The sequence below is a fragment of the Ursus arctos genome, unplaced genomic scaffold (assembly GCF_023065955.2).
Source record: "Ursus arctos isolate Adak ecotype North America unplaced genomic scaffold, UrsArc2.0 scaffold_8, whole genome shotgun sequence".
NCBI classification, from domain to species: Eukaryota; Metazoa; Chordata; class Mammalia; order Carnivora; family Ursidae; genus Ursus; species Ursus arctos.
The window spans coordinates 12,641,895-12,668,668 of NW_026623100.1; the positions used below are offsets into that span (position 1 = coordinate 12,641,895).

General features: G+C 44.4%; 1 protein-coding gene across 3 annotated transcripts in view; it reads right to left on the bottom strand.

Moving 5' to 3' along the window:
* The window catches only part of THADA (THADA armadillo repeat containing), a 318,617-nt gene that overhangs the window by 87,722 nt on the left and 204,121 nt on the right, over positions 1–26,774 (bottom strand). For all 3 annotated transcript variants that reach the window (XM_057309404.1, XM_026486984.4, XM_057309405.1), the window contains exon 30: positions 10,015–10,130. In XM_057309404.1, the coding sequence (XP_057165387.1) occupies positions 10,015–10,130 (116 nt within the window). The remainder of the gene's footprint in view (positions 1–10,014; positions 10,131–26,774) is intronic.

A 26,774-nucleotide genomic window follows, 5' to 3' on the forward strand; every position in this document is an offset into this window, starting at 1 on the left:
ACGAGGGCAGAGAAGCAGGAGGCCAAGCGAGGCGTAAAGAAGCACTCCGGCCAGGTCTGTGTGTTGCCCGGGAGCCTGCCTCCAGAGTTGCTGACTTCAGTGAAGGATACTGTCTCCAAAGATCACTACCGAAAAACAGCTGTATGATCCAGGAGAATAACTTGTTTACATGTTGGAACTTAGTACCACGTTAGCATGATTCGTTGGTCAGATCAAGTGGCAGCGGCAGTCAGCCAGCTGAGAAGAGATTTCTAAGGGAAGAGGACCTTGAATAGCTAAACGTTTGATGGCAGGAAGGTCTAGAGCATGGGTCCCTGTCCGAGGAAGGCAGTTCCTGAGAGAGGGCGCTGGGACAGCCCAAGGGCACGGGGTTGCAGGATTTGCTACAAGGGTGATCAGGCCACAGTAGAAGAAGGAAGTGGATCAAGGAGCAAAAAGCAAATTTGCTATTTATGCCCAAATTGGGCCACCTCCAGAGTCGGCCACATCTGTCAAGTAGGAAGAAGTGCCTAATTCCTCATCTACAAATACTGGTTTGGATTAGATTCCTATTTTGAAATAGGAAGTCAGGATGCTCCTCTTAGTCCCTTTCAGGGTCCCCAACCGGTGAGGGGCCGTGCGGGTGGGTCTCCCGGCCCCTATCCCAGCTTGCACCTCAAGTGTTAGCCCTACTATCTTCCACATCTTGAACTTCCTCTTAAGCTTCTATTTGAAGAAAGGATTCCACCAGACCAGATGATCTCTAAGTTCCCTTCCTGCCGTAAGTTCTGTGGCTCAATGGTCCTCTTGGGCACTGTTGGGAAGACAACAGGCAGGCAGTCTAAAAATGCACTCAAGCGGCATCTCTACTCCCCTCACCAGCTGCCCAGGCAGGCAACAGGGGCTTCCAAGGGACAGACAGAATGCTGGCAGATGGTTCCTGGGGAGCTCTTGCTCACCACCAGGAGGGGCTAGAACTTGTGCTGATCACTGGGAGGGGCTGCAAAGGTTTAATACACTCCTCAGCGTAGCTCATGTGCCCGGAGACAGCAGCGTACTTACCAGTATAAGCCTGAGCTTACTGACTTCCTTTTAACTCTTGGATCAAATCCAAATTCCTCTGGCTGACATTTAAGGCCTGCCACAACTGGTCTCTTATCAAATCTTGTAGGGCTCTCTGAAACACAGCGCTGTCTCCTGCAGCCCTCTGCCCTCGCTGGCACACAATATAGCCCATGCATTCCCCTCGGTGTGTCCTTGCACATGCTGTCCACACTCCTGACACGCTCTTTTCCCACCACGTTTGATGTTTCCGAATCACACCAATGCTCCAGGACCCATCTCAAATACCTAGCTCCCTGAGAAAGCAAAGCCTTCCCTGACTATTCCAGGCCACATTCTTCTCTGAATTCTTGTACTTATTCTATGTACCACAGCATTCAAACTTCTTTATGCACGTCACCGTTGGTTGTTTCACATGGATAAGCTCTCTTTTCAACTAGACTGAACCATCACTAAACTCTGACAATAGAGACGCCATTGTAAATGCCTAAAGTGGTTCCCACAATGCTGAGCACCGTGCTAAGATTCCTTCCTTTGTGCTTGGGCAATGAGACCTTCACAATTTATTTAGCAACACAGGCTCTCTATCAGTCTAAACTCACTCATTCTCCAATCTAAGAAAATTAACCTTATCTAATAATTACATCTCACCCAGCCTTTAAAGACGTTTCCCTCCTCCTAGAAGACGTCCTTGGCACCCTGATCCCACAAGCCAGCTCCTGTAACACACTCTGACCTCGCTTCAGAATTTACCAGATTCTTACTTGTTTATAGTTAATTAAATCCATACCTGTCTTATTTATGTGGTTTTTGAAACAGGGACCGTATCATTCATCTCTATGTTCCCCACTGTGTCTGCTACACTGCCTTGTGCTATTTGTGAATCTGAACTGGCTCCAATTCATCGGGAATGGTTCCATGTGTTGATTTATCCAAAAGATGGAACATGTTACATGCTAAAGGAAAAAAAATAAGCCACCATGTTAGTGTTTTACACAATATTATGAAAATGTGTTGAGGACACTTAAAGCCTGCGCTCCTTTGCAAGCCGGGCAATGACAACATCGCCCAAATCTTCCAACAGCAATACCTCCATAAGCCAAAAGCTACAAGGGGAGCAAAACAGATATTACGGAGTCCTTTATCAAATTAATTGCCATTTCCAGGTTAGGTGTGCAGATTTCTATATTTAAAAAGTAGAAAGCATCAGCAGTTGGCAGCGGAATTCTTGATGTGTAGTTGCGTGAAAGGACTATTTTTATTTATATGAAGAAGCTTTGATCTTGGGCAACTTGCTCGAAGGCTCAGTTTAATATATTGATCTCTTGTGACTACTTTTACCTGACTAGTTTCCATAAGCTCAGCCTGTCAACAAGAAATACCTCAGATATTCTAAAGCTTCACTTCTTCTCAGACACCTTTTTCCTTCAAGTCTTGACATATTTTTAAAAAAAAGGAATATCTAATAAAAAAAAATGTTTTGCACCCTGTCCATTGGTTTGGGTCGAAATGTGCTAACTTAATGCTTCTTTCTGTTTTTAAAAAAATACAAACAGGATCTCATCCCGAGATAGCTTGACCTTAAATATTTCTGAGAAGTCTGAAAGAGAAGCGAACAAATGTCAACAAGCTTGGGGCTGAAATACACCAACTTCATTTCTCTCATCTTTCAAATATGCAGGAGGTGCAAGGAGACTTGAAGTAGGCCGAGCTGAAGGACTCAGAGTGGTCCTAACGGGAATCTCCCTTCCCATAAAATCTGGAGGTTGAAAGAAAAGCAATTTTAAAAAAGACGCGGTGGGAGGGGAGTACTGGGAAAACTTTTATTTAGGAAGGAAGGAAGGAAGGAAGGAAGGAAGGAAGGAAGGAAGGAAGGAAAGAAAGAAAGAGAAAGCGAAGAAGAAACAAACCAAAAAAGCAAAAACCCAACCCCCAGCAATGCCTGGAAACCTGCTATGTAACTAACCGTCCCTGTTCAGACTTGCTTCCCTTACAGTTTTGGCGGGGACCACAAATGATAGCCTTAAAATGCCACATGAGCATCAGAATATTTTAACAATCCTTCTTGACTGGACTCATTTCAACGGCACAGGGGTGAAACAGCAACCTGCAGCTGCGGCAAAGGGCTGAGGCCTCTCTTATTTTGAGCAGTTGCGAAAGGAGGACCTCTTCCTTTGCGAGGGGAGCAGCCCAGAAGGCGCGAGGGGTTTGGGAAGGGCGCAGGAACAGTGGGAAAATTAAATGAGACCTAACCCCCAGTATTTCTCCCTGGGAGGTGCAGTCTCTTGTGGGAATCACTCTGGCGGTTAGAACATAGATGCTGTCTTCAGCTGTGAAGCAAAACAGAATCCCAAACCAGAGCTTCTGCAGCTGGCCACAGACCCCCCTGGGGCAGGACTGGGATTGCTGCACAAAAGCCAGTCCCAGCTCTGTCTCTATTAGCATATTTTCTTCACACATTTAAGTGCAAGGCCTTCAAGGAGCTTACCACTCCACTTCGTTGGGCCCAACAACTAAGAGAGAAAATGGGGGAGAACGGTGAGAGTATGGACAAGGGGGTGGACGGGGAAGGAGAGGCACAAGTGGCTGGAGGTATATACTGGAGAGACAGAGACATGGACAAGGAGTCCATGGAGGATGGAGCAGGGGGTGTCAGGAGCCCCGATGGGGAAGCTGTATTGGGAGGATGATACAGCTAATACTTTTCACAGATGAGAAAGAACTTGAGGTAACAAATCCTTAGGTCTAGTACAAAGAGTGCCCAAAAAACTAGCGCCCTCCACCATTTCTTCTCTCCATCAGGACTGTTTCACTCAAAAATTTATTCCCCAAGATTGCTTTCCTTGTAACCTTGGGACGTGTTCTTGTATTTCTGAGAGCCTGTTTTTCTCACCAGAATATCAGACTGTTATTTTCAAAATGATAATACTCTCTGCACACCAACAAGCATCGGTCCTACCCTAGCACTGAGGCTACTGGGATGGCTGCCCGGACAAGGGAGTGTGGGCTCCCCATAAAAGTGCTGGGGCCATGCAGCCCCTCCGTGCAGGGCATCCCAGGTGGATGGGGAAAGAATTCTGAGCTGACATCTTTAGTGGCCTTAGCCTTGTCCTGTGTCCCCAAGCTCCAGCCTTTGAGAATGAGGGCGTGAAGGTGGGAGGACTTCAAAGGGGCACCGTCTAGATGACCACAGTGACCCCTGGCCCTCAAAATATGTACCATGTCCCAGAACCAGCAACATCAGGATTGCATGAGAGCTCGTCACAAATGCAGGATCTTAGGCACCAGCCCAGACCTACTGAATGAGAGTCTTCATTTTAAGGAGATGCCCAGGTGACTCATGTGCACATTAAGGTCTGAGCAGCACTGTTCCCGACAGTGCTTAAGCTTTGACATTCAAAAGCCTTGATATAAAAACACTGGACAGATGGAGGCAAGGGGGCACCAGCGGAAAGAGCCCCACAAGGAGCAGGGAACTACGTCCTCAACAAATGTTAATTGTTATCAGATAGGATCTTACCCTTGCCCTGGTAGGCTGTGTAAAAACAAATTCCCCAACCCCTCTGGGCTGCACTTTCCCATAAGCATGGGGATGGGAGTGGACTGCAAGAAACTTTAGGATTCCGTCTCGTTCTAAAGTTCTAGGTCTATGATTCAATTCAACAAGACTCTGTTTTGTCACCCTCTCTACACTGAGGTTTGGTTTTAATAGACAGTTGTGGTATTTAACACAGCTTGGCATACAGCAGGGCTCAAAAGTATTTGTTGAATGAAGTGATACAGATATGAGTCTATTCTCTTCAAGCCTCCCCTCAAAAAACAAAAATGAGCCATAAGCTTCCAGGAAAGCAGACCACACCAGAGTATCAGGTCTAACTGGCACTTCTGAGGGCAAGTGTCATAACTTAAAATATCTTGCTAAAGCAGCTTTTAAGTAATCTACCTCAGAAATTCACTCGTATATGAAACTACACAGTGGCGTGGCCCCGCATTCTGGCACATCTGTGGAACGGAAGTGTTAACCACTGTATCTCCGGGGTAGCAGGCTGGAGGGATGGTCAGTCCATCTTTCTTGAATGAGTCTGCAGCCTCAGAAGAAAACTCCGAGTGCTCTCTAACATGAGTGCTGTTTCACTCAACGCTCATCCTTCATCTTCTCTCTCAAGGAGATGGGAGGCACAAGAATGCACAAGAACACATCAGTGGTTCTCGAACCGACTGCATTTTAGAATCTCCTGGAGAGTTTTAAAACTACCAGTTCTTGGGTCACAGCCTCAACCAGAAAAATCAGAAATTCTGGAGGTGGGACCTGGCATCAGGTCCGAAGACCTCTCCAGATGATTCTAATAAGCAGCCATCAGCATTAAGAACTACTGCCTGGAGTAGAAACTCACCATCAGCCAATCTGGGCACTTAATAAATGCCGATACCCGGAGTCACAAACTCCAGAACTCTTTCCATCTCGTAGAAGTACAACTCTATGCCCACTAAACACTATCTCCTTGGTCCCTTTCCCCCAGCCCCTGGCAACCACCATTCTATTTTCTGTCTCCATGAATGTGACCACTGTCGGTACCTCATATAAATGGAATCATACATTATTTGTCTTTTTGTGACTGGCTTATTTCACTTAGCATGATGTCCTCAAGGTCCATCCATGTTGTGGCACAGGATTTCCTTCCTGTTTAAGGCTGAATAACATGCCGTCCATGTATACCACATTGTTGACCCACTCATCCAGCAATGGACACAGGTTACTTCTACCTTTTGGCTGCTGTGAATAATGCAGCTATGAACATGGGTGTACAGATATCTCTTCAAGACTCCCTTTCCATTCATTTGGGTCTATACCCAAAAGTAGAATTGCTAGGTCATACGGTAATGCTATTTTTAATTTTTTGAGGAAATGCCATACTATTTTCCATAGTGGCTATACCATAAAGGTTTTTAATAATAATAGCAAATACTTTCATGACACTGTTAAGTGAAAAAAGTAAGCTCTAACTTATATATACAGTAAAGCCACAACTATGTTAAAAAAAAAAGGCACAGGAGAAAAGATGAAGAAAGTATGTACAGAAAACTGTGAACTAACAATAGTGGCTTCCAGTGGATGTTGGTAAGAGCAGACTGGCATGCCCTTCTTTTCCAAATTTCATACTTGCCTAACTTTCTATGACAAGCATACGCTACACTTTCAACCAAGGAAAAAAATGTGAAAAAAAATTTAGTAGGGCACGTTTTTCTTCCTGGTCATCGCATCATCCATTGAACTTAGTCTGATGGTTCACTGAGTTCACCACATTTGTCTGAAGGAAAACACACACATGCACTTTTTCCTTTTATAACCAAATTGATTTCTGAAAAATTTTAAGCCCAATATAATAATAATTCCAACTCTCGATCAAAATAATAAGTCTTTTCTCTTCTTCGGCCTCTTTGACAGGGCTTTCAAAAAGTCCTTCCTATTTAGGCAGGGCCCGTGGTCCAGCTGGGGCAGAGCCGAAATCTGCTGTTAGCTGGGGAGGCACCTGGGGCCACGCCGGGGCGCTGCTGAGTGCCCTCACGGGGTGCCCGCAGCCAGCCTCTCCAGGCCCGCCACCCACCCCATGCGCACTCCGCTTGTGGCCTGGGTCGGCTTTGTTTTCCTTCAGTAGTTGGTGAACTGTCCTCACAACCGTGAGAGAGACACTGACCTGGACCGAGGGAGGGAGGGATGGAGGCAAAAGGGGAAGGAAGGAACGTGAAGGATTAAAGAGCTGATTTCCATAAAGGCTTTGACATCTTGGAATGAAAAGCGGCCTGTAAGAGCAGAAGCCCAGGCCTCTACTCAGGCCATGTTGCCAGCTGGCCGTTCATCACCAAAAATTCCCCAACAACTCCATGGCTATTGCTTAACCACCTCATATAAATCCCAATTAATCTTGCAAAGTCAAAACATAAATATATGACAAAAGTCTTTATTTTATGTGCCCTCAATTTCAGGGTCAAAATTTTAAAAACCGAATTGGTTATCCAGTGGCTCCAATGAACATTTTTTTTTTAAAACCTTCTTTGGGAATAAAAAGACAAATAAATGACACCCTCACTAATGTGTATGTACTTAATGGACTAAATGAACTCAGGCTAATAATTAAATAAATTGTAGAAGAAAAAAGTTGTCGGTGCTAAAATTTAAACTAGCTTTTTTTTTTTTTTGGCAGTAACATTAATGTTTCATAGCTTATACTCAAAAGATACAGAAAATCCTAAGTAGGCACAAAGGAACATTTATTCCCCTTTCATATGTAAATTGCTAGGGACATAAAGAGCTTCTTGAGCAGTGGAACTGGGAATACTCCACATTGCAATGTCTTTCATGGGAGAGGCAGATGATAATGTGAACACAGTGGTTGGCTTCGAGAAGGGCCCATTAGGACCCAGAATGGGCTCATGTGAGCATGGAGGTATTAGTGCAGACACTCACCTCCCAGGGCAACCAACTCAAAGGACCTCAGGGACAAGGCAGGCACGTCTCACAGGACAGGCTGAAGCGTCATCATTTACATTCAGTGCTTCCTTCCCTATTCAGGAATCTCAAGGTTATCGTGTCAATGATGTGGATAATACAGAAAGACTGATACATTCCTTTGGAATGGTGGCCCTCCAGCAGTGTGTTTTCCTCCCAAACTTTATTTCAGGCTCTGAACACATCCTGATTAATAAAGTAGAAGTGTTGGGAGCAAGAGGAAGCCTGGTGTTAGGAACCACCTACAGACCACCCACAAAGCATAAAGTTCACACTTGGATCATAAAGAGTTGACTGTACTGGAAACATAAAAGTGGCTTTCCTGGACTCTCGGCAAGGAAGGTGGAAACGCAGTGAATTGCAGTGATTCATGCTTTTGTTTTCTAGGGCTGAAAAATCATGGAGAAAAATTGGAGAAGGTGTGTGTGGGGGGGGGGCGGTGATAATGCTAAAAGCCTAATTGGAAAATTGCAATAAGGGCCAGAGGGAAAGTTAAAAGAGGACAGGAGGACCTCTCCAGCCGCCGAGGAGGCTGACGGCACTTGGTCATCCATCTTTCAGGCACTGACTGCACAGCATGAAGGTCCAATCAGACGGCTGGCCTGTGACACCATCTCCTCCTTCCCGTCCAACAAGAAGGAATGGGCTCAGGAAGCCAGCAGACGATGAATTTCTATGAAACCCATGAAGGGGTAGCAGAAAGGCCTTTATAGCACTTGCAGAACAGGAGATTTAGGGTTCGGACTTGGCGCGGGCCTGGCTGGAAGCAGAGATTTCAACAGGATGGTTCCTGGAGAGCCCTGCCTTTCTGATCCCCAGACACAGCAGCTGGGAAGACCTGGCCTGCTACTGACAAACAGACGAGAGCACGTATGTGATCACAATTCCCTATTCTTCCCAAACAGGCAGCTCAGGGGAGTTGCCTAAAAGCCACACGGAAGGCAAACGATACTAGGTGCAGAGAAGCAGTTTATGGCCCATGAACTCCTGCTTTCTACATAAAAGAGAGAAAACATGAAGTGGTCTAAAAATGAGAGTTCACATCACTTTACTGGCATTTCAGATAGGAGCGAACTCCGCCATCAGTATCCCTGTCCAGGGCTATGGGCGCCTAGACAGACACGGAGACTCACACACCCACACACCGAGAAATCCTTCAGTGGCTCCCTTTCACCAAGAGGTTTCCTTGAAGAGCTTTCACTGTGTGGCCTCCATGGATTTCCGCAGCCTTGTGTACCTTCTACTAGGTTCCAGAAGAGCTAACTTCTTAAGAGCTCTCCATACTCGCCATGCCATTACACACTGCCCTGTCTTTGCTGCTGACATTACCGGAGTCCAGAATGCCCTCCCTGCCCCTCCTCTGGGCTACTCCTGTGCTTACTGCCCACATTTGTTATCACCCTTGCCATATACAATGAAAATTATTTATTTACACATCTTTCCCACCTCCTGGATATGAGTTCCTTGAAGTCAGGGCTAGTTTTTCTCTCTCTTTGCATCCCTTCCGTCTCCTAACACAGAGGCCAGCGTGCAGCCTGTGTTCAACAAGCCTTTGTTGGATTATAGTGACTTGCGGGCCTGTACTGCCCATTTCCTTTCTTCCCACGTAAGGTGGGGAACCCACAAAAGTGAACAGAAGTACATTTTTTTGAAAAACGAAAAGGCTGCTATGTTAGACAGCCAATACATTGATTTCTAATCGAACACAAGATCATCTGGCATGGAGTGTGGTAGTCTGTGGGCCTCTACTGGCCCTCCTGTGCTGGAACTTACAGAGGACATACCAGGGGGCCCTTGCAGTAACACTGTCCTACCGATATCAGAGTCCTGCCACATGGATTTTGAACACATTGTTACAGAGAGGGCTCCCTGCGTATTAAATGAGAGATTCTTTTTATCCCATCTTTCACATAGTAAATGTTCTGAGTTCTAGAATAAATAAACAATGGCGGGAATGAAAAAACAAATGTACCCACCCTCCTTTGCCTTGATTATTCAAGCTATTCTACTGCCTACCTAAAAAGGGGGCAACTTGTGTGTCTTTTTCTTATTCATACCCAACTGGTCTCTCTGTGCTTGCTCAAGTCTTACCCCAATCTCTAATCTACGAATTGCCGTGGCACCTAAGAGATTGTACCATGTGATTGAGTCAATTACTGCCTTTCATTGCCACAATATTTGACACTGGGCTGGGCACATGACAGGTATTAATAAAAACAAGCTGACTGGTACACAGATAAAAAGCCATATTACATGCCCCCCAGCCATACAGCAGTTTCAGAAAAATTGTCAAGAAAATATTTTTCTTTCTTTACCACAACCCGACGTTCTAAAAAGATAAATACTCCAATAAGTTTAGAAAACTCATGCCAATGACTTTTAAAACTCCCACAACTAGAAACAGCCATTCTCCAATGTATTCCTAACCCCTGATAACTCCTTGCTCATGTGGGGTTTTAACATACCTCTCGGCCAGCCAGAGTTTGGCTCTGGTACAAACAGCAACGTCAGCCAGCTCCTGCTGAAAGTATGTATTCAGTCTGTATTTGGAGTCTGTGCAGGCTTGTAACAAATGAAAAACCTAAACCAAGAAAGAGAAAAAGCAATATCCTGCTGTGAAAATATATTTTTCCTAAATGTTCCCAGTTCCTCCCTGTTAGGTTTCCTCAAAATATTCCCCTCAAAGAAAACAGACACCTGCAGAACGTGGCTCTGGTCTCCGCGCAGGAAGCAAGCTGGTTTGGGAGGACGCAGCAAGTGGCAAGAAACCTATGCCTTTAATCCCCACCTCTGCTCTGGGTCCTCTGCGCAATTCCAAACAAGGATGACGACTCAGTGACCGAACGCTCATTTGATACAAAAGCTTATTAGTTACAACAGCCTACAAAGTGAGTCTAGCGAAGGAAGGCAGACATCTTGCTCTATGGGAGCAGTCTCCTAGAAAAACAACGTACCTTCTCAAGTCAAAGTCTTACTGCAGAGGAAAAATCAACAGTCTGAGTCCAAACTGGTTTGTGTGTTGGGCTTATCAGAACGGTCTCGGCCAAAGAAGCAGGCACGATGAGGCTTGCCTTTGCAAACACGGGAGAATGATGTTTGTAAACGATTTCGATTTTTTTCCATAGTTCTCCACTGAGATGTGGAGTGGAAGCAGCACAACAGACACAGCCTACTCTCACTCTGACACGACATGATGTATTAGAATTGAGCAGAGAAAGACAAATCCTCTGGTTGCCTCTATTTAGAATGGAGGCCACAGATCCAGCAGACACATGACCGTGTGTGTTTGCGTGCGTCGCTCATGTAAGCATGTCGTGGATTCATACTCAGTGATGACACCAACAACACTGTGAGGACTACAAACCCGCAGCAGAGAGAGGACTAAGGCACAGATGAGCTCCTCTGACCTTCGCCAGTGCCAAGGAGTATGACGATGCATGGTCAGGGAGCTCCTTCAGTCTCCTCACCTCAATCCAGGGGAGAAGGTGGGCGGAGCAAAGCTAGTACACAGAAACACACTGAGAACGAGGAAAGGCCATTTTAATAATCAGTTTGTTTCCCTTCCCTGTTGTGCCCCTCACCAGAGCTACAGGTGACTCAAAGCGACAAGATTCCACTTTTTCTCCTCTTCCTGTCCTGCCGATGAGGAGCCTAAGTGAGAGTTAAATAGGGAAGCGAATCGTGAGAGAAAGAAAGAGGCCAAGATAAATGAGATCTAGAATCATCAGAGCCTGACCGGGAATGAGCTAGCAGTTTTCCGGGGTCAGACTGCTGCAGTTACCGACAACAAATACACCCGGAGCACCTCTGTTTAGAGAATCAAAAAAAAAAGTTTTTTTGATTACTATATGTAACTACTGTTTTTTTTTTTTTTTTGTCTAAACAGAAGTACTTGTATAGGAGAATGCACACGAGTCCCGATGTGGAGACTGAAAATGCTTTCTCTAATAATGGATCTGTTATTTCAGAGGCAACAGATCAAGTATCACTACTTCACCACACCCCCGCAGGGACCCAAACCGCCCGTCGCGAAGTCTGGAGAAATGGGTCTGGCTGGGGCTTCTGTTCTTATGTGGTGACTGCCAGAGTGAAAAAAACACCTCCCTCTGCTTGAAACCCCGCTATCCTGAAAGAGCTGGCGAAGGCACTGGGCCTTGCTTTACTTTTCTCCACAGCTGCTCAGAACCAACCACCAGGGCTTTTCATGGTGTCACAGGATCGTAATTAATCAGCAGACACCAGCAAAATACATGACTGTGGAATTTACTTGTAAAGAAAGCTGTGAGATTTTCGAATGCCTCTCATTTAGAAGCAATCACCTCAAAAATAACTCCTGATGGATGTTTAAACTTAGTCCTATATTTGCTCACCTTACTTGGCAAAAACAAGGCTGTTTTTGAAACGCTTGGTAGCTCCGGTTTATGAAACTCAGCCCCCAGGTCCATCAGTTCTGTCACCTTGGGTACAACCCAGACAACAATTGTGATCCTGGTTACTCACCAGGAACAGAGAGCGATCTATTCACATGGGACAACTGCAGAGGGAGGTACACTTAGGAGAACCATGGTGGAAAGAAGCATGGAGGAGAGACAGAGCGAGAGAAGTGAAAGACAGGGTCACAGAAGTCAAAGGAAAACCGGGCAGGGAAGGGGAGGAAGGGGAGAAGATGGAGGCAGTGGGGAGGAAAGAAAAGTTTTGTAAGCCCATGTCTGAAACAAGTGACTGTGTTTGAGATCATTTTTTTTTCCTCCGAGAAAATTAATGGCTATATTTGAATACCCAGCTACCTTCCCATGAGATTTAAAGGGTCTGTTTTAATTTGTCCAAGAAAAATGAGGTCATCCTTTGGTTTGAAGTCCAGAGGTGGGGCCAGGTCTCTGGAACTACAGTCCAAGGTCAGGTCCAGGGACACCAGGCAGCTCTCAGGTAGGGTCATTTGTCCACCAGCTGGAAAAAGACAGTGGGGGCAAGGCAATTCCTCCTCCTTTCCCCTTCTCCGAAAGTTCTGGTCCAGGAGAACCTCAGGGCTAGGAGTGTGGTCTAGGCCAGGCCTGGGATAATTTGCAGACAGCCTGTGATACCCGACTGCACTGAACCAGACAGAGAAACCAAAGCTGCGCGACCAACTGAATGCACGTGAGAGCTCCGAGAAGTGAAGTGTCATTTTAGATCTCCCAAATTTGCAACAGGATTCAAACATTCAGTCCACAAATATTTACTAAACAACAGTTACCACCAGGCACTGTCCTAAGAGCTGTGGCACAGGACACAGGAGCGCCTGCTCCCCGCCGCCTACACTCTAGTCACGGGTACGCGGAAAATCCATAGCTTCCCTGCCCCTGCCTGGTCTCGATTTAGAACGTGCATGGCGGCATCACCATCACCGTCCTCTCAGGCCTGACCTCACCCTTGACCAAGTCCAGCATACAGCAGGAATGCACTGAGCGTTTGCTGAATTGACGGCCATCTGTGATGCCTCTTCCTAAACTGACCCTGCCTGTAGGACACATGCCCTTGGGTTTGGTGAGCTCCTGCAACCCCATGTAAGGAGCGGAGACACAGCTGAACACCACCGCACTCCTCACTGCAGCGGGGGGCAGGCGGGGGGCAGGGAGGCTAGGTCAGTGGTGGGAGTGCAGCCCTACAGGAGGAACGCAGACTTGGGGCAACTTATTTAACCTCTGCTTCCTCACGGTAAACAGTATATAATAGTCTCTGGCTTATAGGACTGCAGAGAGATTTAAAGGAATATATAGTACTTGGCGCCCATTAGGCACCTGATAAAAATGTTAGTTCTCTTCCTTTTTCTGTCTGCCCCCTCCCTTCTAGCCCCCATTCCACAAATAAACTTAGAGAAGGCTTTGCAGAAAAGAAGTGATATTCCTATTCGGCCCTTAAACAAATCTGGTCAGAATCCGGGGAAGACCATGCAAGCAGAGAGGAAACTAAATTATAAAAAAAAAATTTAAAGGGCATTAAAATATCAGTATTGCCAACAAAAAGAATAAACCTTAATGTAAACTATGGACTTTAGTTGATAATGATGTGTCAACACTGGTTCATTAATTGTAACAAACATACCACTTTAATGCAAGATATTAATAACAGGAGAAAACTGGGGAGGAAAGGAATATATGGGAACTCTCTGTACTACCTGCTCAGTCTTTCTGTAAAGCTGTAATTGTTCTTAAAACAAAAACAAAAACAAAAAAACCAAAAACCTATGAACGGAAAGAAAATATTAGGACTGCTCAGGGGACAGCATGTAGTTGTGTGTGGCAAGAGAACAGCCAGGGTGTGTGCAGGGTGGTAGGAGACACAGCTGGGTCGGGCTGGAATGAGGAGGATCTAGAAAGCACACCAAAGGACCTCTGTTCTGCAGGCGGCAAAGGCCTCTTTAGAGATAGCACTCACGTATTCAGATCTGTAATTGGAAAGGAAAGGCCAGGACAGCGTGGAGGCTGGATAAGAAGGGGCAGGATGACCAAGATTGCTATCAGTCTAGACTAGAGGCGGTGAGGGTCAAAGCCAGAGGCTGAAAGCCAGGGATGGTGGTGGGTCCCACGTGGCTGTAGATGTTTTCTTTGACCTGCACAGTACTTTTTAACCTGTCACTTACGAATTGGGAGATTTCACACCAAAATCATCCTGATTTCCAACTTCTTTTGAAAAATCAGAAGACCTGGGGACCGCCGGCCCACACTCCTGCAGGGAGGGTTCACCGCCGCACGCACTACTGCCTGCTACTCGTGGACTAAGGTGGGGTGTCAGTGTCATTTATCACGGCTCTCGTGCCTTTTTTTTTTTTTTTTTTAACTTTTGGAGAATCGAGAGGAAAATGAAGTATTTACTGAACCCAAATCTCTATCAAAAGTTTAAAGACAAAGGATTGGACCAAGAGGGCTGCGTGTTTATAAAAGTCCCCCTTCATTCACTCATCAGCCCGGAGCTGGTAGGACTCTGATTTTGTGAGAGCCCAATTTAGATGGCAAAAGGAGTGGGATGGAGAGGAAAAGGATACATCCGAGAGACATTTTAGAAGCTGAAGAAGTAGGATTTGGCAACTTGGCATTTCAATGTGGAGTTGAAGGTCAGAAAAGAGCGTCTTCACTCAGGCAGCCGGTGATGGAAAGCCATCGTCCAAGACGGGGACCACAAGGGAATATGCAGGTTTGGGAACGAGGGAAGGGGACCCCAGGAGTTGGGTTAGGAATATCTGCGTGATGACTGTTCTAGTCAGGGGGAATTTATCTTGCACAGCAAGAATTCTTTTGGGAATGAAAAGGAGCTCTATGAATGACCACCACGGGACGAAGCAGGACAGTGGGCTGCCTCTAGTTTCCGCAGGCCCTTAGAGAAAGACTAGAGTGGACATAGAGGTGTCTTCAGCAAAACAAGCAGCAGAAAGCTTTGCCGACTTAAGACGGTTGTGACCCAGTCAGAAAGAAAGCACACACAAACAGCCCAGCGCACACCAGCAGCACCGTCCGTGACTATCGCAGGCAATGGGACCACCAGGAGATGCCCTCAGGAGGGGAGGCTGGGCAGCGGCGGGGAGCTTGCCCCTGAGACGCAAGCCCTGATGAATCTCCGGGAGGACCGATGGAAAGTCTAGAGAACCTGGAAGCAGTTACTCTTTGCCCACCCCCAGCCCCACTCCAAACACAGAGAGACTTGAGGGAGCCCCCCAGCATCTGTGGAAAGCACGGGGTCCACTTGGGCAGCTTTAAATCTTAAAAGCGACTCCGCAAAAGCAAATGTAATGCTCTTTGAATAAATGCCACAGGCCCAAAAAGAGTCATGAGGCAGATCCCTGAAAAAACTTGCACTGCACCAGTGAAATATGTCTGGTTTATGCTGCTAGACTAAAATAGTGACTTGTGTTAGACAAGATCAAGATGATAGATGGCTGTTTGGGAATGCAACGCTGAGATGGGTTTTCCTCTGCACCAAGCATGGCTTCCAGGCAATTTTCCCCCTTATAAAATCAACAGCAGCTGAGCTCCAGAAACAGCAGGATCCAGCAATAACAGGTCCAGGTTAGGCAGGCCGTGAAAAAGGACAACTCCAAAGAGAAAAGAGATGTTCATTTCAGAGGTCAGATACAAATGGGCTCCATGTATCGTAATCATTAACAATCCCAAACTCTGAAGATCAACGAATCTATCCACTTTTTGCAACTGTATTTTCTTAAAAACAAATCCTGTTCTTCTTTCACAGCGTGCAGACTTTGGGAGAACACTTTTGCCCCCATCCCACCTCCAGCCAAGTATAAAATTTCTGTATCTGCCATTTTGCCTAGGCTTCTCTCTGCATTGCTCCAACCCCCACAGCTAAGTCAGAGCCACATTTTTCCAAGCCCAGTGTTTACACAGGATTTTATTTCGGCTGGTAAAACATCTGTATTTTTTCAGGGACTTAAATAAATGATCTATGCCGGGAATGTACAGTATAGGGTGATGTCAGGCCCCCTTTTTCTCTCGACTCACTGGGCAGAACAGGCAAACATTGTTTCAGCCTGTAGTTGGGAATGTGAATATTTATCCTGTCGACTTAATTCATACAAACAGAACGAAAGGCAGGCAGGCAGAAGTATTTTATGGCTTTAAGTCAGGCTGAAAGGGGGGCAGGGTGTGAGAAGGAGGATGACTGAGGGAGGAATCTAAACTTTCTAATTCACAGAAACATGCTTAATCATAGAAATAGAGAAAGAGATACTGCAAAAATTATTTAAAAGGTAGACTGCCTTTGTATGTACGTACGCACGGTATACATTGTGTGTGTGTGGGGGGGTAGGAGATGGGAAAGCGAGAGAGAGAGAAGAGTTCTCTAATTTGTATTTCCTTCCTAATCATTACAATGAGCGTTAGGATTTAATTGTTTTTTGCTTCAGGCCCATTAATCGTATCCCCAACCAGACCACAAGCTTCCCAGCGCACCCCTCTTGGCCTCTGAACACAGTGCAGGCAATGGTCCTTGTTGGGTGTATGTCCCTGCCTATGTCATCGGTACAGAGAGCTCAGCATAGTTTTCTTTTTTTATCGACAGCCCCGTGGACAGGAGACATGACCGTGGGACACTTCAGCTACTCAACCTGGTCATCCCTACAAGAAAGGGTTTGGTGGGCACGTGCCACCCACAGTTACCCACCAATGCTAGAGGGCAGGCCGGGAAGCACTTCAAGTGGTTACTCCGCCAAACCTCAGCCTGTTTATCAAATGAGAACACATCCTTAGGAAGGTCTTGGAAAGTTCCCAAAAGGTGACACTTGGCTGTGTTGTGCTGTTGCTGCCAGGAAAAGGGTGCTAATTATGAAGTATAATTACTCCCCAGCTGACACTGGCTTGGGGAAGAGAATTGCAGGAAATAGACCCATGAATCTCTTTAAGGACTAAAATGTTTACACAAACACAAAGTGTGTAGGGGCCTGAAAAGTCACTTTGTGTGTCAGTGCATTCCCTCCTTTCTATTAACACTCCCCTTGTTCTAGTTCAGGAACCAAAGATCTTATGCCTAGAAGATGAAAACAATTCACTGGTCTCCGCCTCCAAAGCTTATTTTACACATGGCTGCAGAGAAACTTCCTTAAAGCCCTGATTGTATCACTCCCAAGTTCAAAATCCTTCAATGACTTCCAACCGCCTGAAGAATTTGCTGGGCACTGAAGTCTTGACCTACCCTTCTGGTTTTACCTCCTTCCTCCTCCCCTTCACGTACCTATTTTGTGGCTAAATGGGACAATTTCCCATTTCTGACAACTTACAAATGCTCTTCTGTCTAGGATGTTCCTTCTATTTCTCCCGCCACCACCCTCTCCAACTCTGCCTATTGAAATTCCGTTCATACTGAAAGGCCCGGCTAACACCACCTCCTCCAAAAAACCTTCCTCAGCTTCATCGACCGCCATCCCCCTCCCTGCTACCAACACATACTCTTTTCCTACTCAGTGCCCAACAGCTCATTTCATTTGATTTAAAATTCTTAAAAAAAAAAAAAAAATCCTGTCATCATGGTTATCAATCTACAATTTCCTTTCCTGGAGTACAGCTCTTTGAAGGCAAGGACTATGTCCTGTTCTTTATAGTCCCAGGGGCCCCAAGGACATGGGGCTTTGTCTGGTGGACAGAGGGGCTCCATGAATGGAGCATTTATTGGTTTGAAATTGTACCATGCCTCCTTGCCGGGGGTGGCAGGGGTGGGACCTATGTTCACAGCAGTAGCCAGGATGCTAAAGTGACCTCTCTACACGGTCCCCACGAAAAGCGGCTGGAAGAAATACACAGTATTAATGAGACGGTGAGTATTCATTTGTCTTAGATCATCTCTGGCCTGGTGCACCAAATTTTACAATGCAGTTAGGAGTCCCCTCACCCAGAAGAAGCATCAAGGGCCCCAAGCCATTGGGTAAGAGTGAGGTTTAGAAAGTGATGTCAAAGGTATTCAGTGTTAACCCAACATATCAACAAAGGCTTGCATGTAAAGAATTAACAATTTACCAGGGCACCTGGCTGGCTCACTCCGTGGAGCATGCGACTCTTGATCTCAGGGTTGTGAGTCTGAGCCTCACCCTGGGTGCAGAGATTACTTAAAAATATGATTGATATATATATATGTATATATATGTATATATATATGATATATATATATATATTATTTTATTTTTTTTAAGATTTTATTTATTTATCTGAGGGAGAGAGAGAGCACAAGCCGGGGGAAAGGCAGAGGGAGAAGCAGACTCCCTACTGAGGAGGGAACCCAACATGGGGCTCGATCCCAGGACCCTGGGATCATGACCTGAGCCAAAGGCAGATGCTTAACCAACTGAGCCACCCAGGAGCCCCAAAATAAAATCTTAAAAAAAAAACACAAAAACAAGTTTACTAAACACTGATGTTAATATCTGTTCTAACCAAAGAGTTCCTAACTTCAGAACACAGATACATTTCTGTAAAGCTATGTATAAAATGTTTAAAATTACAAATTATTTATTTGTAAAATAAATCCCAGTTTAACTTATTTAGGAGAAGCTCTATGATACTTGCCATCTATCTGGATCTATACTTTCTATCTATCTGGATCTTCAACTATTAAGTCTCCTTAAAGACAATACTGAGGGATCAATAAGGATCTCTTTGAGGTACCAAAACTTAATGAAAAATAACACAGATAATTTGTCTGTCAAGACACTCAACTTTAGCAATACAGGAGGAAGGAAGTTGGCGGTGGAATAAAGGAAACAATATTAGTTATAAATCAATAACTGTTGAAGCTGAGTGAAGGGTACATGAAATTCATTACATTATTCTGCCTACCTTTCTGTATATTTATATTTTCTGTAATAAAAGAAAAAGGCTTTAGGAGAGAAGGAGGGAAAGAGAAAAGAAAACAGCTACAGGACAGAGAGATGCAATAAGCGTAAAAAGCTTATGATCTAGTACAGGAAGTTATGTACATAAATACATAAAATGCATAAAATCCAAGATAGAACACTAAGCACTGTAAGGGAGAAAATCGAGAGTCCAGAAATAAATTTGCTGGAAATTCAGAGGATGGTAAAAGTGACATTTAAACAGTAGTGAAGAGACTGACTTATTCAACAAAGGATATTCAGTCAACCAACTAGGTCTTAGGGAAATAATACAGCTGGGTCCCTACACAAAGCCTTGCACTGAAATAAATTCTAGATGGAGGAGCTAATCAAACGTAAAAAAAAAAAAAAAAAAAAAAAAAAAGAAACTATTAAAGTGCTAGAAGAAAACAGGAAAATATTTTATAATCAAGGTAAAAATGGGTTTTCTAAGAATGACACAAAGCCACACACACAAAAAAGAGATGTGTAAGTATGTCAACATAGCAGCTGAAATCTTTTGTATAGCAAAAATTAATAGGAATACTCAAAAGTAAAAAACAAGGGGTAAAACATTTGCTAATCCTCTAAGGAACAAACCTCTTGCAAATCAATAACAAAAATGAAAGTAATGGAATGAAATATGACAGGGGATTACAAGCTTTCTCCATTCATAGCACCCTTATACCTCAATAATTTTTTCATGGTGCCTCTAGGCCAAAAGAAATACCTAATCGTTCCATTTATTAAGTAGTTAGGTCCAAACAACCTAATAAGTATTTATGCCGTAACAACTTAGAAAATGTTTGAAAAAATAATACACATAAGCTGAAAGGAAAAATATTTTGATTTCATTCTTTAATAACCACAATTACTTACTAATGAGATGTGTGTGCCTTTTGGATACTTCAGAACTTCCCAAACCTTGGGGTCACTGGACTCCACCACCCTCATTCCTGTTCCACATTGATTTTCCCATGCTACCTGCTTTTTACCACAGCAACTCTCAAAAACTCAACTTTGCAAAGATGGACGGCATCATCAGAAGGAGAGCGGTGTGAGCTAGTGTTGGTAACTGTTTACTTCACGCTAGTAGTTCACATAGTATCTCACAGATGGCAAGTGTCATTGTGCTTCTCACAAAAATTCAAAATATCCCACAGCGCTTTGGCACACACTTTGGGAACTGCAAATATTTAGCAAGGAATATAAACAAACAATTCACAGATGAAATACAAATAGCCAGCAAACACACGAAGAAATGTTTAATTTTATTAATGGTTAAGGAAGTGCAATTAAAACAATACTTTTTTTTCAATTGAATTGTACTGAATTTTTTTTTTTAAGGGTGGGACCCAATTAATTACTGGGTAAAACAACAGACGCTCTCGTTCATCACCGATGGGAGTATGAATCATCACAGTCTTTTTGGGGGGGCGGGTAATCAGCAGGGCCATTCTGTTGCACATACGATGTATTCTGTACAAATGGTAACCCCCGGAGTTGGACAAAGCAGCAACTTGGAAGTCTGGCAGTTGCTATCAAAAGGGAAAACATGCATTTTCTCAGTCTTGCAATCCCCACTTCTAGGAATTTATTTCACAGAGACACTTAGAGGTATGGACAAAGATGCAGATGTCCAAGGATAATCCTCAGCAGCACTGACTGGAACAGGAAAATTTAGATACAGCCAGTACAGGACCAGTCGAAAAAATTATGGGCTATTGCTTCAAGTATCCCATCATATATGCCCAGCTTCAGAGGCATTAAAAATAAGTTATGAATTTATTTGGACTGACATGAAATTATCTCCAAGACGTACTGATAAGTGAAAAAGCAAGCTACAAAAATAGCATGATCCTATTTTAATTGATGCCAAACTGTTAACAGTGGGGGTAGACTTTTTATATCCAATACCACGTATTTCTGGAATTTAGAATGTTTTACAATAAGAATGCATTACTTTTTTTTTGACTTTTCATTTTGAGGGAATTAGAGCCTCATAACAATTGCAAAATTGGTAGAGTTGGTGTGCCTTTCACTCGGCTTCCCCAACTGTGACATCTTACATGACTGTAGTATTGTCTCAAAGCCAGAACACTGCCATTGGCACTGCTGTTAACTAGACCACACGCCTTATTCAGTTTCTGCCCGTTTTGACATGTAGTCAGGTGGGTGGGTGTGGGGGGGCACTTTCAGCCCATGCACAGATTTGTGTAATTACCACCACAACTAAGATACAGGACTATCCTAGCACCACAAAGGAAGAATGCATTATTTTTGGAGTGAGAAACAATATAAGCTAAACCATACTCTTTTTATCATGATATCCCTCAATTCCATACTCAATATGAAAATTCACACGCTACATTACTGGCGCAGGTGGCTGGGTGGCATTTCTATCTCTCTAGAGATAGAAAGCAAAGATAAGGAACTGTTCAAAGCAGGAAAGAGAAGATGTTATTAGGACTTTCCCAAGGCTCCTCCTGCTCTCCTTGGACTTTTCAAATCTGTGCCCAATGTGGGTGGAAGAGCAGCTCAGAGGAGAGACCCACTGAGGGTAGAGAAGGCTGGCCACAGTGGTCGGGGGGCCGGGGGAGTGGAGGTTGGGGGGCAACAGCATTCCTGAGAGTTGCAGTCCTGTCTCCAGGTCCAGCTCCCCGGCAAACAAGAGCAAAGGAAATACCAAGTTATTATATTAATTTGCATTTCCCAGATTTTAGAGCGGCTGTAAAATTTGCCTTATAAAAAGAGCTGACCCAGAGAAAACTGGCCTTTAGCATGCTCTCCGACGGCTAGCGCACGTTACTTGGGGCAGAGGCCTTGCGAGCCTGGGCCTGGCTGAGAGCCAGCCTTGGGGGTGGGCCGGCTTCTAGCACACTGTGGCAACAGAGACTCCTCTTTATGAAAAATGAAGACGGAAAAACAATTTTTTTGAGTCTTTGGGTTGCAGCTTATTTCAAAGGTCATCAAAGTAAACAAAAGGAAAAGACTGTGAATCTTTATAAGTCAAAAAGTGACAACTGTTTATAAAGCAACTGTTTATATTTTCACATGGAGGAAGGAGAAAAAGGATTCCTCTAAGCTCCCAGGAATGGAGATCCGGGTGGCTCCACCCACCCCGTTTGTTTGTTCATTTGCCACTCAACACCTCCTGCAGTGAGGACAGGAACATCTGCTGTGTCCATTTTATGCAGAATTATAACAGACTCCCGGATGGCTGGGGATTCGTGGAATAAACCAGGCAGTGTCTTGAGAAGCAAAAGCCTCTCTCTGTAACCCTTGTTGATAACTGCCTCCCACCATCCAGCTGAGTATGGGTAATGCCCGAAGCCATACAGACAGGCTGCAGTAAGGTCTCTCCAAACCTTGAGCCCAGTTTCCAATGAGGGCACCTTTCATCAGAGAAGGGTGATTCCGTGAGTCTCACGGGAGCAGAGGGGTCAGTGAAACCAATCCTTACGAACTTCCTCTAACCCCTGAGAAAAGCTAAAAACTCTTTTTGCTTATGAATTTTCCTGACAAAGAACTCTGGACAATTATCATGGATGTGTCTCTAAATGGATTTCGTATCTGCTGTTAGACATATTCCAAAATAATGAGACTAGATGATGTTAAAACAAGCATCTAAAATGTACTGTTATTACCGGGGGGCGGGGGGCTGTGTGACTTCCCAGTCCATTATACAGATTTCGTATTATTTCCATGTATCCATTAAGGCTCAGCTCATTGGCCCCCCTTGGGAAGTTCTCCCCGACAATTCTAGGTAGTGCAATCTCTCCATCCTCTCATTCCATAGTATTATCTGAACCACTCATTTGGCACCTAAGATATGTTGCCTTGATTGCTATTTATCTTTTTGTGTAAACCATGTCGTTTTATCTCCTACAGAGCCTTACTGGAATGCAAAAGTTTGTTGATTTGATTTTAAATTTAAGGCAATTACCATGTGGGCTGAGATAAACAGTACTTTCAAGGCAATAGTTAACTCAATAGTGAAAGTAAACACCAAGACTGCTTGCAAATGGGCGGGCTTAGGAAGCAAAATGACCCACGGATGCGAGTCCTCCAGACGGACTCTGTGGCCTGGGCCATCAGCCCGCTCGCTAGTCCCAGCCTACCAACTTGTCCTATCACCTACATGGATTGTCATCCTTCCCAAGCTCATCTCCAGGAAACTCGTGATCTTCCCTCTCAACTTACTTCAGCTCCAGTGCTGGTGCCTCTATGAAACCACTCTCCCAGGAACTGTTATGTTTGTTTGTTGAATAACCGGCTGAACGAGACAACGGCTCTTTCTAAGTAACCATCCATAATCCATTGTGGCCAGTCCCCGTTCCCTATATTGCCAGAAGGGTGTGAGAATCGAGTTTAGGAGATGTTGCTATGCATCTTCCGCCATAAACAAGCCTTCCTGGCCAGATATGAGGCTGACCCGCTAGGTTCCTACAGAGGAACTTGGGTCTTTCGGCCAGTGGTTCTAAATGGGGGGTGATTTTACCCCCGTGAGACATTTGACAATGTCTAGAAACATTTTTCTGCTGCCACGACTAAAAGGGGGCGTGAGGAGAGGTGAGAGATGCTGCTGAAGGTCCTACAGTGCAAAGGCTAGTCCCCTAAGACAGAGAACCGTTCAGCCCCAAGCGTCAGTAGTGCTCAGGTCGAGAAACACCGGCCTGCTCTAAGAGCACAGGCTTCGCAGCAAGTCAAGGCCCAGCAGGTGGCCTCAGGGAAAATGATTTGACCTCCCGGGGCCTTTAGTTTCCTCATCTATAAAATGGAGCTAATAATATAACTCATCTCATGAGGCTCTTGTGAAAAGCCTAAAAGATAACTGATGTGAAAAGTACTTTGTAATTACTCCTTAAAAAACGAGGTATGCTTATGAATGGATAGCATGCCCATGTGTGATTTTAACTTTGCTGTGCATTTCAGGCATTGCTAGGTGTTGCTGTAGAAAGGACACTCACCTGACCCCTCACCATCCATCTGGAGTAACCACGTGCTCCCGGCTCTGCGTTAATCGCTTTCTTAATTCCTCTGTAGTACTTGTTTAGATTCCTTTTATTTGGCAGTGGTTTATGCTTGGCCACTGGACTTCTGTCTCGTGCAGTATTATTCCTCAGCAATTCTTTTCTTAGTGGTCTCTGATGGTTTTCCCAGAAACAGCGCTTTCTGACTAATCATCTTACTACCGCTCATAATAATGACCAAGTGTTCGGCAAGGATGAATTAATGCTCATCCCTCAGGGTAATCATTTGAGAAGCAGAAGGATAGTACTTTCTACCAAGTTCGCCCTTTTTGTCATAAGCTACATTTTCTACATTTGTGATTTATACCCAAGAGCAAGTGGTGCCATTCAGTGTCTCTGAAGAATAATCTGGTGACCCTTGAAGATATTAGCTCTATTAGTTATGACCCTCAAGAGGCTTATCCTTGATACTTTTTCCAACAAAGCTCGCTCCATAAATTCACATATCCAGAGGAACAATTTCCAGCTCCTTTGTCCTGCCTCAGAGAGGCAAACACTTTAAAATAAGCTAAGTAAGCACATTCTGATTTTCCTAAGTATTTCCTGAATGACCCAAATCAGGTAACACTTTAACGAATACTTTAGCTTCCACCCAACTCATTTCCTGGGTGAATCTCGCCAGTCTCCTTCATTTTATTCAAAGGAAGCAACGCATCTTTCCTGTGACTATTTGTCTCACAAAGTGGATGTCTGGATATTTTTATAGCAAAGCCTACAGTCTTACATTGTAGTCTTACTTGTGTATGCAGATGTCTGCATGTATTTAAAATTCTATAGATCCCTGATTTTTTTTTTTAAAAAGGCAACATAGTGGTCAGTTTCAATCTTCTTGAAACTAACGGTGAACTCTCAGTAGGATAAATCCTGTCTGCATAATTGGCAGAATCTTAGGTATCATGAAAAAGATGTTTATTCAGAAATCTTTGAAACGAGAGAGGGGGAAGATTTCTCACCTGATCCAGAGGGATGCCTTTAACTTTGGAGATGAGTGATCATTTTATCATTAGAAGAACAAATGGAAAGGCTGAGCTCATGTTAGCATAATGAGGAAGTTGAGCGGGACGCTCACCAATAGTGGAATCTTAAGTCACAGGTTTGTGGACTAGGGGCATTGCCCTTACGGTTTATAACATACAGTCCCTGAGGACAGGACAGCAGTCTTTAATCACGGAGATTCATTTTCCTAGTATTAAGTAGGCTATTTATATAATGCAATAGACTTAAAGGCCCAACAGAGCTACTAAAACTCACATCTCCTAACTCAAATGTTTTAGTCTAAAGTAAGGTTTTCCAACCTCTAGCACTGCTGGCATTTGGGGATGGGTCATTCTTTGCTATGGGTCCTGTTCTGTGCACTACCGGATGTTTACTGGTATCTCTGGCCTCTACCCACTAGAGGCTGATGACATACTACCAGTTATGAAAACCAACAGTATCTTCGGACATTGCCAAATGTCGCCTGTGGGCGGAAAACTGCTCTCAGGTGGGAACCACCACACTAGGCATTCTAATCCATATACTTATACCATGTATCATATCTACCTTTGAGAGGCAGTACTTGGTATAATCTATGTCCTTAAGAAGCTCCTGACTCATTCATTCGCTCAGTAAATATGATGTTTGTTGAAAACCTGCTCACATCTCCTCAGGTAGAGTGATTAGAATGTACCAAGGCCCTGGGGCAGGACAAGGCTGGGGTATTGGAGGAATGTTCACGAGGTTAGGGTTGAATGAAAGGAGGAAACCAGCCTGAGATGAAGATGGAGAAAGAGGGCTGGTCAGGTCATTTCGGTGCTTATAAACTATTATAAGAAGTCTGGATTTATTTAAAGTGTGATGGAAAATGACTAATGGGTTTTAAGCAGGGAATTAAGTTAATCTCATCTGTGTTTTAAAAAGGTCCTTCCGCCCTACATCTAAAAGAGACTGAAGGGGGCAAGAATATGAGCAGAGAGGCAAATGCTGCTGTCTAAGCAAAAGATGAGGGTGGCTTGGACAAGGATAGTGGTGTAGAGATGAAGAGCAGAGAAGCAGATGACACTGGTGGATTAGATGCCAAGCCAAAGAAAAGGAAGGAATCAAAATGTAATCCCCAGATTCCATCTTGAAAAACTGAATGAATGGTAGTGCCATTTACTGAGAATGTGAACATCAGCAGAGGGCCAGGCTTGTGGCTTGGTCAGGGGATGGAAGAGAATTCACATGTACTCAGATGATAAAGCATCTTCTCCTGGCCCAACAGGGGTGCAATTTATGGTAATTTCTACTCCTTAGAAGTCTATGATTTATTTGAGGAGACAGCATACAAGTATAATATCATCACATCCTTAGTGGGAGTAGGGTCTAAAGCCAGTGGCTAAGGTGAACATTTTACAGTAAAAATTGCCTTGAATTATATTCAGCACAGCCAGAGACACTAAAGAGATCATACATTTCCAACTCACATCTCACTGTTCACTCCAGGACACATGCTCACTGAGACAAAAGGCAATATTTAATAGGCAAGTTTCAAACAGTTTTTTACTCTCTTTTATTTCTTAGCTTGGCACGGATTTAGCAAGGTAGGTGAGTTCTATGCAACTCTATTAAATAAAAGATATAATCAATTTCACTTAAAAAGCAAAATACCGTGGTGCCTGGGTGGCTCAGTCGTTTAAGTGGCTGCCTTCAGCTCGGGTCATGATCCCAGAGTCCAGGATCGAGCCCCGCATCAGTCTCCCTGATCAGCGGGGAGCCTGCTTCTCCTTCTCCCTCTGCCTGCTACTCCCCCTACCTGTGCTTTCTCTCTCTCTCTCTCTCTGACAGATAAATAAGTAAATAAATAAATAAGCAAAAAAAAAAAAAA